General features: G+C 47.9%; 1 protein-coding gene across 1 annotated transcript; it reads right to left on the minus strand.

Annotated features, from left to right (window-relative positions):
* Positions 1 to 649: 649 nt before the first annotated feature.
* On the minus strand, positions 650 to 11,879 carry LOC135521697 (retinol dehydrogenase 10-A-like). Its single transcript, XM_064947369.1, has 4 exons — positions 11,775 to 11,879; positions 7,140 to 7,285; positions 4,313 to 4,444; positions 650 to 3,992 (listed from the first exon to the last, which is right to left on the minus strand). The coding sequence occupies exons 1-4, from the start codon at positions 11,877 to 11,879 to the stop codon at positions 3,869 to 3,871; spliced, it is 507 nt and encodes a 168-aa protein (XP_064803441.1). The 3' UTR covers positions 650 to 3,868.
* Positions 11,880 to 12,172: the final 293 nt, after the last annotated feature.

Below are 12,172 nucleotides of genomic sequence, written 5' to 3' on the forward strand. Positions count from 1 at the left end.
ATAGCATCATAGACTTGCTGTGACTACAATGGTGTTTACTATAGTACTATAGAATGGTGTTTACTATAGTACTATAGAATGGTGTTTACTATAGTACTATAGAATGGTGTTTACTATAGTACTATAGAATGGTGTTTACTATAGTACTATAGAATGGTGTTTACTATAGTACTATAGAATGGTGTTTACTATAGTACTATAGAATGGTGTTTACTATAGTACTATAGAATGGTGTTTACTATAGTACTATAGAATGGTGTTTACTATAGTACTATAGAATGGTGTTTACTATAGTACTATAGAATGATGTTTACTATAGTACTATAGAATGATGTTTACTATAGTACTATAGAATGGTGTTTACTATAGTACTATATAATGGTGTTTACTACCATAATCCAACTAAGGCCGGGATTCAACCTGATCACACTATGTCGGCGAAGCTCTTTTAAATACAATGTCCCTGCACTCGCCGAGACCACCTTCACGTTTAACGTCGGGCTCAATCAAAAAACTAACTTTAAATATCAAGTGTGCTTTAAAAACGTGGATCTACCGTTGATTGGGATTGAATCACGGTCTAAGTCATGCTAAGAAATCAGGTTGGCTTCGATTAAAAATGAGCCGACAGGAAACGTGCACACCACACTATAATCTAAAATCATTTTTATTCATTTAAGTTAGGTACAGACACTAAACATAGAAACCACATCTGCTCGACTAAAGAGCAGTCTTTCAGAAAGAATTACAACAACAAAAAGAAAATAGGATTTATGTCATACTGTCAACGAATGGCAAATGAAGAGGTAGAGTATTTAGGCTCATTACCGTAGCTGGAGGAATGAGGCCTATTGGAATGCAGTTGTAATACAATACATAACTCTGCAGTTGTGTTCTTCCCTAAAATAGAGCAAATATATAACCAAATATCAAATACAGGGGAGACTAAGGTTGCAAATGTACAGTACATTTCCCCAAATTCCCAGAGATTCTGGTTGGAGGATTTCCTGTTTTTTCCCCACATCTTGATTCCTGAAACCTTTTTAACCAAGATTTCTAGACAAATCAGGGAATGTTTTAGGAAAGTTACCAGAAATGTGCAACCCTAGTGAAAAATCATTTCCATGGAGGGAATTGTGGGTAATGTAGTACTGTACTCAAAACAACTCAACCAACGTTTACATTTTCACCTTCACTGGACACAAATAGTGGAGGACGAGAGAGAGAGAGACTACTGAATGTAGTGGAGGACGAGAGAGAGAGAGACTAATGAATGTAGTGGAGGACGAGAGAGAGAGAGAGAGAGAGACTAATGAATGTAGTGGAGGACGAGAGAGAGAGAGAGAGACTAATGAATGTAGTGGAGGACGAGAGAGAGAGAGAGAGAGAGACTACTGAATGTAGTGGAGGACGAGAGAGAGAGAGAGAGACTAATGAATGTAGTGGAGGACGAGAGAGAGAGAGAGAGAGAGACTAATGAATGTAGTGGAGGATGAGAGAGAGAGAGAGAGAGAGACTAATGAATGTAGTGGAGGACGAGAGAGAGAGAGAGAGAGAGACTAATGAATGTAGTGGAGGACGAGAGAGAGAGAGAGAGAGAGACTAATGAATGTAGTGTAGGACGAAAGAGAGAAAGAGAGAGAGAGAGAGAGACTAATGAATGTAGTGGAGGACGAGAGAGAGAGAGAGAGAGAGAGAGACTAATGAATGTAGTGGAGGACGAGAGAGAGAGAGAGACTACTGAATGTAGTGGAGGACGAGAGAGAGAGAGAGACTAATGAATGTAGTGGAGGACGAGAGAGAGAGAGAGAGAGAGACTACTGAATGTAGTGGACGAGAGAGAGAGAGAGAGAGAGACTACTGAATGTAGTGGACGAGAGAGAGAGAGAGAGAGAGAGAGAGAGAGAGAGAAAGAGACTAATGAATGTAGTGGAGGACGAGAGAGAGAGAGAGACTAATGAATGCAGTGTAGGATGAGAGAGAGAGAGAGAGAGAGAGAGAGAGAGAGAGAGAGAGACTAATGAATGTAGTGGAGGACGATAGAGAGAGACAGAGACTAAGACGTGTCTTCACTAAGATGTGAAAACAGACAGTAGAGTTTCTAGATCAGCTAGCTACACAGTTCCTCCGCTCACAGATCATTCACTGGGAGATAAAGGGCTGGTCATTGGTTGGATTGGAAGTATGTCTTATGGAGAAAATGCTAAAAAGGCAGTAGTCATCAGTATCAATCAATCAATACTCATATCAGAGTTCAGAAGGGTATTGAGCCTTCAGGCTGATCGACTCCATCAGTTCAACCAGAGGAACTCGCGGCTGCAAAATTCCAGTACTTTTCAACAGGTTGAAGTTTGTCATGAATCTTGTTCTGGAGGCAGAACTGAGCCATTTCTGCTAGATGGGGTAAGGTTGGCGTTTTTCACCATGAATCTTGTTCTGGAGGCAGATCTGCACAGTGGTCACTATCTGGCATAGCCACAAAATCAGATTTGAACTCTAACTTCAAATTAAGACCAACAAAACACATTTGTTTTTATGAATGTAGCCAATTTTGACTTCGCAGCTGGCCCATCTAGCAGAAATGGCTCAGTTCTGCCTCAAGGACAAGACTCATCCCAATAAATGTCAACTTGCCTAGATGGGAGAGCTGCAAAGTCAAAATGTGCTATATTGTAAAAATTCAAGAATTCAAGAACAAGAAAAAAAAAGTGCTTTTTGATCTAATTTAAGGTTAGGCATTAAGGTGATCAGTGTGATTAAGGTTAAAAAATTAAAAAAATGACTCGATTTTATGACTTTGTGGCGGATTCATGACATAAAAACATGTGATTCTAGGAATCTTCCAACCAGGATTTCTGGAAAACACCTGGAAACTCAGACAGGACGATATATGAAAACTGGCTTGGTTGAATTCCACGTCTGGACGTTCTGAAATGTGTCATCCGATTGGATAAGCCTCAGGTAGGTCAGCCAATATGCTAACTAATATTCCAATATTCGGTACCACTATTCTAACAGGAGAGAAATGGAGTATTCAGCTGGAAAGATGAATATAAACCTTCTCTGGAGGAGAAAAACAACAACATGCTCTACAATTCAATGATTTGCTGTTTGGATTTTCCATGGTGACAAAAAAAAAAAAGAAGTGAAATACAAAAATGTTGTAAACTTAGGACAACGTTAAAATGTTGTAAACTTAAAATAACGTTAAAATGAACGGGTTTGAAATAAATGGAATAATCTTCAATCTTCAATAAATCTTCAAGTGATCTGCAGAATGAAAATACATAAAGGCAAGCTAACAGTATGATTGGATAACCATTTGGAGCATCATGTTGTGATTGGTTAGACTGAGCCTCAGGGGTTTTGCAGGAGTAATGTAATTCTGGAAATGCCATGTTGAACCGTAGTTTCGACATAGAGACTTGGCCATATAGAGAAAGTCAGTATTACAGTGCATGTCTACAAATTAAAACAACTAAAAGTAACAAGATTGTACTGTACAGTAACATACTGCATATTTTCCACCGAGACGCTACATAAAAAACTGGTGACTACATTATGTAAATAGTTAATTACTGAATACCTTTCAAAAAAAAAATATCATATGATTAAAAAAAAAAAAAAATGTTTAAACTATTGACACAGTATATAGATGATTGGTTTCTTTAAACAACCGTCAGAAATAAATCTTTTGTGTTTTTGTACACAGCTGGCATCGTTCCAGAAGAACGCTACAGTCAACCGTTTTGTATCCACTCAATGCAAAGTGCACCAGTCTAGATTCAGTCTTATTTCTCTTCATCCATGCTCCCTCAGTGGTCTATCCTGGTGCCTCCAGGCCATGTGCCTTCGCCTGGTCCTCCCGTTAGATATCCTCCTTAGCCTCGTTGTTGTTCATCAGCTCCTTCCTCTGGGCAAGGAAGGGGTACATACATTTATCAGCACCCAGGAACCTGTACATACAAACGATGGCCTCGAAGGGCAGGATGCTGTAGAGAGAGAGAGAGAGAAAACAGAGGTCAGAGTTTATATCCACACAGTTCATTCACAACACATTGGAGAAAGGAGAGAGAGCGAGAGAGAGAGAGAGAGAGAGAGAGAGACAGAGAGAGACAGAGAGAGACAGAGAGAGACAGAGAGAGACAGAGAGAGAGACAGAGAGAGAGTGAGACAGAGAGAGTGAGAGAGACAGAGAGAGAGACAGAGAGAGAGAGAGAGACAGAGAGAGAGAGAGAGAGACAGAGAGAGAGAGAGACAGAGAGAGTGAGAGAGAGAGAGAATCCGTCCATTCGTGGAAAGAAGGACTGACCTTTTCATGATGTTGACCATATATACGATTCGAGGGGTGCAGATCATAGCCTGATCCGTGAGAATGGCCCTCATAGACTGTGTTACGCAGAACTCTGGCTTCAGGGGCGGCAGGAAGGGCTCAATCTCTTTCCTGTACAGATAGAAAGTGACCTTAAGTTGGAGACGAGGCGAACACAGACCGATCAGAATACACACTCACACAGGGAAAGATAGCCAGGCTGGTATTCGGTGGCGCGCAGCGAACAGTGTTATGGTTGTAAACAGACAATCATGTCCGATCATTTCGATCTATACAAGCTCCTAGAGCAGGGCAGGAGAGACACAGCACACACACACACACACACGGGCAGACACGCACACACACACGCAGACACACACACACACGGGCAGACACGCACACACACACACGCAGACACACACACGGGCAGACACGCACACACACACACGCAGACACGCACACACGCAGACACACACACACACAGTGGGGGGGGGGCATTGAAACTGAGGAGGGGAACAATAACCAGGGTGCACCTGTTTAGCAGAGGGAGGGGAACAATAACCAGGGTGCACCTGTTTAGCAGAGGGAGGGGAACAATAACCAGGGTGCACCTGTTTAGCAGAGGGAGGGGAACAATAACCAGGGTGCACCTGTTTAGCAGAGGGAGGGGAACAATAACCAGGGTGCTGTTTAGCAGAGGGAGGGGATTCCTTGTGAAAGTGGAGCTCTGTAAACCACTCATTGTTTAAGTGAAACACTGACATTAAAACGCTGTCCTGTCCCAGTACACCAGGTCATCTCCCTGTCCTGTCCCATTACACCAGGTCATCTCCCTGTCCTGTCCCATTACACCAGGTCATCTCTCTCCCTGTCCTGTCCCAGTATACCAGGTCATCTCCCTGTCCTGTCCCATTACACCAGGTCATCTCTCTCCCTGTCCTGTCCCAGTACACCAGGTCATCTCTCTCCCTGTCCTGTCCCATTACACCAGGTCATCTCTCTCCCTGTCCTGTCCCAGTACACCAGGTCATCTCTCTCCCTGTCCTGTCCCAGTACACAAGGTCATCTCCCTGTCCTGTCCCATTACACCAGGTCATCTCTCTCCCGGTCCTGTCCCATTACACCAGGTCATCTCTCTCCCTGTCCTGTCCCAGTACACAAGGTCATCTCCCTGTCCTGTCCCATTACACCAGGTCATCTCTCTCCCTGTCCAGTCCCATTACACCAGGTCATCTCCCTGTCCTGTCCCAGTACACCAGGTCATCTCTCTCCCGGTCCTGTCCCATTACACCAGGTCATCTCTCTCCCTGTCCTGTCCCAGTACACAAGGTCATCTCCCTGTCCTGTCCCATTACACCAGGTCATCTCTCTCCCTGTCCAGTCCCAGTACACAAGGTCATCTCCCTGTCCTGTCCCATTACACCAGGTCATCTCTCTCCCTGTCCAGTCCCAGTACACAAGGTCATCTCCCTGTCCTGTCCCAGTACACCAGGTCATCTCTCTCCCTGTCCTGTCCCATTACACCAGGTCATCTCTCTCCCTGTCCTGTCCCATTACACCAGGTCATCTCTCTCCCTGGCCAGTCCCAGTATACCAGGTCATCTCTCTCCCTGTCCTGTCCCATTACACCAGGTCATCTCTCTCCCTGTCCTGTCCCATTACACCAGGTCATCTCTCTCCCTGTCCTGTCCCATTACACCAGGTCATCTCTCTCCCTGTCCTGTCCCAGTACACCAGGTCATCTCTCTCCCTGTCCTGTCCCATTACACCAGGTCATCTCTCTCCCTGTCCTGTCCCAGTACACAAGGTCATCTCTCTCCCTGTCCTGTCCCATTACACCAGGTCATCTCTCTCCCTGTCCTGTCCCATTACACCAGGTCATCTCTCTCCCTGGCCAGTCCCAGTACACAAGGTCATCTCTCTCCCTGTCCTGTCCCAGTACACCAGGTCGTCTCTCTCCCTGTCCTGTCCCATTACACCAGGTCATCTCTCTCCCTGTCCTGTCCCATTACACCAGGTCATCTCTCTCCCTGTCCTGTCCCAGTACACAAGGTCATCTCTCTCCCGGTCCTGTCCCATTACACCAGGTCATCTCTCTCCCTGGCCAGTCCCAGTACACAAGGTCATCTCTCTCCCTGGCCAGTCCCAGTACACAAGGTCATCTCCCTGGCCAGTCCCAGTACACAAGGTCATCTCCCTGGCCAGTCCCAGTACACAAGGTCATCTCCCTGGCCAGTCCCAGTACACAAGGTCATCTCCCTGGCCAGTCCCAGTACACAAGGTCATCTCCCTGTCCTGTCCCATTACACAAGGTCATCTCCCTGGCCAGTCCCATTACACCAGGTCATCTCTCTCCCTGGCCAGTCCCAGTACACAAGGTCATCTCCCTGGCCAGTCCCAGTACACAAGGTCATCTCCCTGGCCAGTCCCAGTACACAAGGTCATCTCCCTGGCCAGTCCCAGTACACAAGGTCATCTCCCTGGCCAGTCCCAGTACACAAGGTCATCTCCCTGGCCAGTCCCAGTACACAAGGTCATCTCCCTGGCCAGTCCCAGTACACAAGGTCATCTCCCTGGCCAGTCCCAGTACACAAGGTCATCTCCCTGGCCAGTCCCAGTACACAAGGGCTAGAAAATGCTGCACAGTTAGCTGTAGATTCCCTGGTGCATTTGATCTAATTATTAACCTCAAAGTATATTTATAACGAATCATGTTAGATTGATTGGTTGATGGATGTAAAACATAATGGATCAGATGTCTGTCTGATTGGCTGATGGATGTAAAACATAATGGATCAGATGTCTGATTGGTTGATGGATGTCTCACCTTATCCTGCAGCCTTTGAACATGCCCGTGTCCACCAGGTAGGGACACACCAGCGTCATCTTAATGCCGTCCTTATCCGAAGCCTTGATCTCGTGGCTCAGCGACTCGTGGAAGCCGATGGCCCCGAACTTACTGGCGCAGTAATCCTATAGGGGGTCATGAGAGGAAAAGGTGTTAAATCCTGTGTGGCTATCACACTGGAGTCAAGACACAGTCGTAGAATTACACTGGAATAGGACAGGCGTCACCATTTTAGGTCAATGAGGTCATAATGAGTGGACTGGCGGTCATTCTGACCGTCCATGTGTACTAGTCCAATTGCCAAGGTCAGAGGTTCCAAGTTCGTTGTATTTCATTCTCTCTCTATGGACACAACGGGTACCCCCTTTAAAACCCCTGCAGCGACAGCTTGGCTTCTATTTCATTCACTCTCTATGGACACAACGGGTACCCCCTTTAAAACCCCTGCAGCGACAGCTTGGCTTCTATTTCATTCACTCTCTATGGACACAACGGGTACCCCCTTTAAAACCCCTGCAGCGACAGCTTGGCTTCTATTTCATTCTCTCTCTATGGACACAACGGGTACCCCTTTAAAACCCCTGAGCGACAGCTTGGCTTCTATTTCATTCTCTCTCTATGGACACAACGGGTACCCCTTTAAAACCCCTGCAGCGACAGCTTGGCTTCTATTTCATTCTCTCTCTATGGACACAACGGGTACCCCCTTTAAAACCCCTGCAGCGACAGCTTGGCTTCTATTTCATTCTTTCTCTATGGACACAACGGGTACCCCTTTAAAACCCCTGCAGCGATAGCTTGGCTTCTATTTCATTCTCTCTCTATGGACACAATGGGTACCCCTTTAAAACCCCTGCAGCGACAGCTTGGCTTCTATTTCATTCTCTCTCTATGGACACAACGGGTACCCCCTTTAAAACCCCTGCAGCGACAGCTTGGCTTCTATTTCATTCTCTCTCTATGGACACAACGGGTACCCCCTTTAAAACCCCTGCAGCGACAGCTTGGCTTCTATTTCATTCTCTCTCTATGGACACAACGGGTACCCCCTTTAAAACCCCTGCAGCGACAGCTTGGCTTCTATTTCATTCTCTCTCTATGGACACAACGGGTACCCCCTTTAAAACCCCTGGAGCGACAGCTTGGCTTCTATTTCATTCTCTCTCTATGGACACAACGGGTACCCCCTTTAAAACCCCTGCAGCGACAGCTTGGCTTCCATTGTGGCGATCGTGCTGCAAGTGGTTGTCTGGCTAGGTTCTTCCCATTGGGCCTAAACTGGTTGAATCAACGTTGTTTCCACGTCATTTCACCCCCCCCCCCAAAAAAACAAAATCTGACGTTGTAAAACTGATTGGCTTTGGAAAAAAACACACCAGGTGGGTTATAGCTCCACGGGTCCCTCTGCTTTTAAACAGAGTGTATTTAACACCTGACCGCACTGCAGTAATGACTGAACATTATCACGAGGCTCCCTCGCAGGCTGGGTTCTACTTCCTGTTAGCTACACAGATACGTCCCAAAGGGCGCCCTAGTCCCTATATAGTGCACTACTTTTGATCAGAGACCTATTGGGACTCCCTATGGGGCCCTAGTCAAAAGTAGTGCACTATATAGGAAATATAATGGCATTTGAAAACACACCACAAGAACACTCCCCACTCCTCCAAATCTCTACAGTCCTCCCTTTTACAGTGTCATTAGCATTCTGTCGCCCCTCATCAGACAGACCAGTGTTGGGTTAGGGTATGGGCCCTGCAGGCGCTGGGCTGGGATGGTTTGATGTGGTTCACCCAGGAACTCATCTTTAAAAAAGTAAAACCCCAGCTTGGGCCAACACAGATGCATTGTGGAGAAACAGAGAGAGGACAAGGGTGATGTGACTGTGTTCACGTGACAAGCCTGGCAGACTCCTAAATAAATACTCCCTCCTGCCACAAAAAAACAAAATCACATTCAAGACATTTATAGGAAGTATAATAGGGTAGCAAGAACATGGACTGTGTTCCAGTCCCTTTGTAGAACAACTAAATCATTAAGAATGAGTGCCTGCCCACGCATTAAAGAGGGAGTCCATGTGTTCCAGTCCCTTTGTAGAACAACTAAATCATTAAGAATGAGTGCCTGCCCATGCATTAGAGGGAGTCCATGTGTTCCAGTCCCTTTGTAGAACAACTAAATCATTAAGAATGAGTGCCTGCCCATGCATTAGAGGGAGTCCATGTGTTCCAGTCCCTTTGTAGAACAACTAAATCATTAAGAATGAGTGCCTGCCCATGCATTAAAGAGGGAGTCCATGTGTTCCAGTCCCTTTGTAGAACAACTAAATCATTAAGAATGAGTGCCTGCCCATGCATTAAAGAGGGAGTCCATGTGTTCCAGTCCCTTTGTAGAACAACTAAATCATTAAGAATGAGTGCCTGCCCATGCATTAAAGAGGGAGTCCATGTGTTCTAGTCCCTTTGTAGAACAACTAAATCATTAAGAAAGAGTGCCTGCCCATGCATTAGAGGGAGTCCATGTGTTCCAGTCCCTTTGTAGAACAACTAAATCATTAAGAAAGAGTGCCTGCCCATGCATTAGAGGGAGTCCATGTGTTCCAGTCCCTTTGTAGAACAACTAAATCATTAAGAATGAGTGCCTGCCCATGCATTAGAGGGAGTCCATGTGTTCCAGTCCCTTTGTAGAACAACTAAATCATTAAGAATGAGTGCCTGCCCACGCATTAAAGAGGGAGTCCATGTGTTCTAGTCCCTTTGTAGAACAACTAAATCATTAAGAATGAGTGCCTGCCCATGCATTAAAGAGGGAGTCCATGTGTTCCAGTCCCTTTGTAGAACAACTAAATCATTAAGAATGAGTGCCTGCCCATGCATTAAAGAGGGAGTCCATGTGTTCCAGTCCCTTTGTAGAACAACTAAATCATTAAGAATGAGTGCCTGCCCACGCATTAAAGAGGGAGCCCATGTGTTCTAGAATATTAAAAAGCATTCTAGAAGGCTTCTCTAGAACACACCAACAGAGTGACAGCTACAGCCACTCTTCTTATTGTCCCCAGGACAAATGACCACAGAAAATCCTTTTAACACTTACTCAGATAACACACAAAAAGAAAACGGTGAGGGGCCTGGACGAAGGATGACCGGAAAAAAAAAAAATATATATTTTTTTTTTAAAGCGAAAACAAAATCACCTCCATTTACAGTGAATCGACGTGATTACTGAGAGAGCTGTGATGGTTTCACAAAGAGCCTGATGAAGATCTCTCTCTCCCACAGAGACCTGTCAGCCTGTTCTTCCCTCAGAGCCAAGGGCCCTCCACACCCCCAGCTACAGACAGAGGGCCCCGTAACAGGCCCCCCAGACCCACCCCCCCAGCTACAGACAGAGGGCCCCGTAACAGGCCCCCAGACCCACCCCCAGCTACAGACAGAGGGCCCCGTAACAGGCCCCCAGACCCCCCAGCTACAGACAGAGGGCCCAGTAACAGGCCCCCAGACCCCCAGCTACAGACAGAGGGCCCCGTAACAGGCACCCCAGACCCACCCCCAGCTACAGACAGAGGGCCCCGTAACAGCCCCCCAGATCCCCCCCAGCTACAGACAGAGGGCCCTGTAACAGGCCCCCAGACCCCCCAGCTACAGACAGAGGGCCCCGTAACAGGCCCCCCAGACCCACCCCCAGCTACAGACAGAGGGCCCCGTAACAGGCCCCCAGACCCACCCCCAGCTACAGACAGAGGGCCCCGTAACAGGCCCCCAGACCCACCCCCAGCTACAGACAGAGGGCCCCGTAACAGGCCCCCAGACCCACCCCCAGCTACAGACAGAGGGCCCCGTAACAGGCCCCCCAGACCCGCCCCCCAGCTACAGACAGAGGGCCCGTAACAGGCCCCCCAGACCCCCCAGCTACAGACAGAGGGCCCCGTAACAGGCCCCCAGACCCACCCCAGCTACAGACAGAGGGCCCCGTAACAGGCCCCCAGACCCACCCCCAGCTACAGACAGAGGGCCCCGTAACAGGCCCCCAGACCCACCCCCCAGCTACAGACAGAGGGCCCCGTAACAGGCCCCCAGACCCCCAGCTACAGACAGAGGGCCCCGTAACAGGCCCTCCAGACCCACCCCCAGCTACAGACAGAGGGCCCCGTAACAGGCCCCCAGACCCCCCCCCAGCTACAGACAGAGGGCCCCGTAACAGGCCCCCAGACCCCCCCAGCTACAGACAGAGGGCCCCGTAACAGGCCCCCAGACCCACCCCCCAGCTACAGACAGAGGGCCCGTAACAGGCCCCCAGACCCCCCCCCCAGGGGGTTCATCTGTTACTTTATTTTCCGGAGTTGGGGGGGGGGTGCTGAGAAAGGCAAATCTCCCTGTGTGTGTGTGTGTGTGTGTGTGTGTGTGTGTGTGTGTGTGTGTGTGTGTGTGTGTGTGTCAGCATTTGCGCATGTAATTGATTCTGCTCGCCAAACTGCGCCAGCTAGGATACGGAGTGTCCAAAGTGTGTGTGTGTGTTTTCCACCCGGGTCCCTGGCTGTGTAGACTAGAGCGATACTGTAGATGGCACTACGTAGTATAACTGCAGACAGAGTCTCCATCACGTGGAGTAACTCACCTCAACGCCAGCTGTGCTGAATAGCCCCAGAGAGCTGGCAACCGTCACAATGTGGCCGTGGTTCAGCTCCAACATCTTGGGAAGGAAGGCCTTGGTGGTCTGCATCGGGGAGAGGGAAGGAGGGAAAGAGGAGGGAGAGGGAAGGAGAGAAAGAGGAGGGAGAGGGAAGGAGAGAAAGAGGAGGGAGAGGGAAGATGGGAAGGAGGGAATAGGGGAGAGGGGAGAGGGGAAGGAGGGAATAGGGGAGAGGGGAAGGAGGGAAAGAGGAGGGAGAGGGAAGGAGAGAAAGAGGAGGGAGAGGGGAGAGGGGAAGGAGGGAATAGGGAAGAGGGAAGAGGGGAAGGTTAGTTTACTGTTGCAGTTTGTCTCTACCTCTCTACCTCTCTACCTCTCTACCT

Source organism: Oncorhynchus masou, chromosome 30 (assembly GCF_036934945.1).
Source record: "Oncorhynchus masou masou isolate Uvic2021 chromosome 30, UVic_Omas_1.1, whole genome shotgun sequence".
NCBI lineage: Eukaryota > Metazoa > Chordata > Actinopteri > Salmoniformes > Salmonidae > Oncorhynchus > Oncorhynchus masou.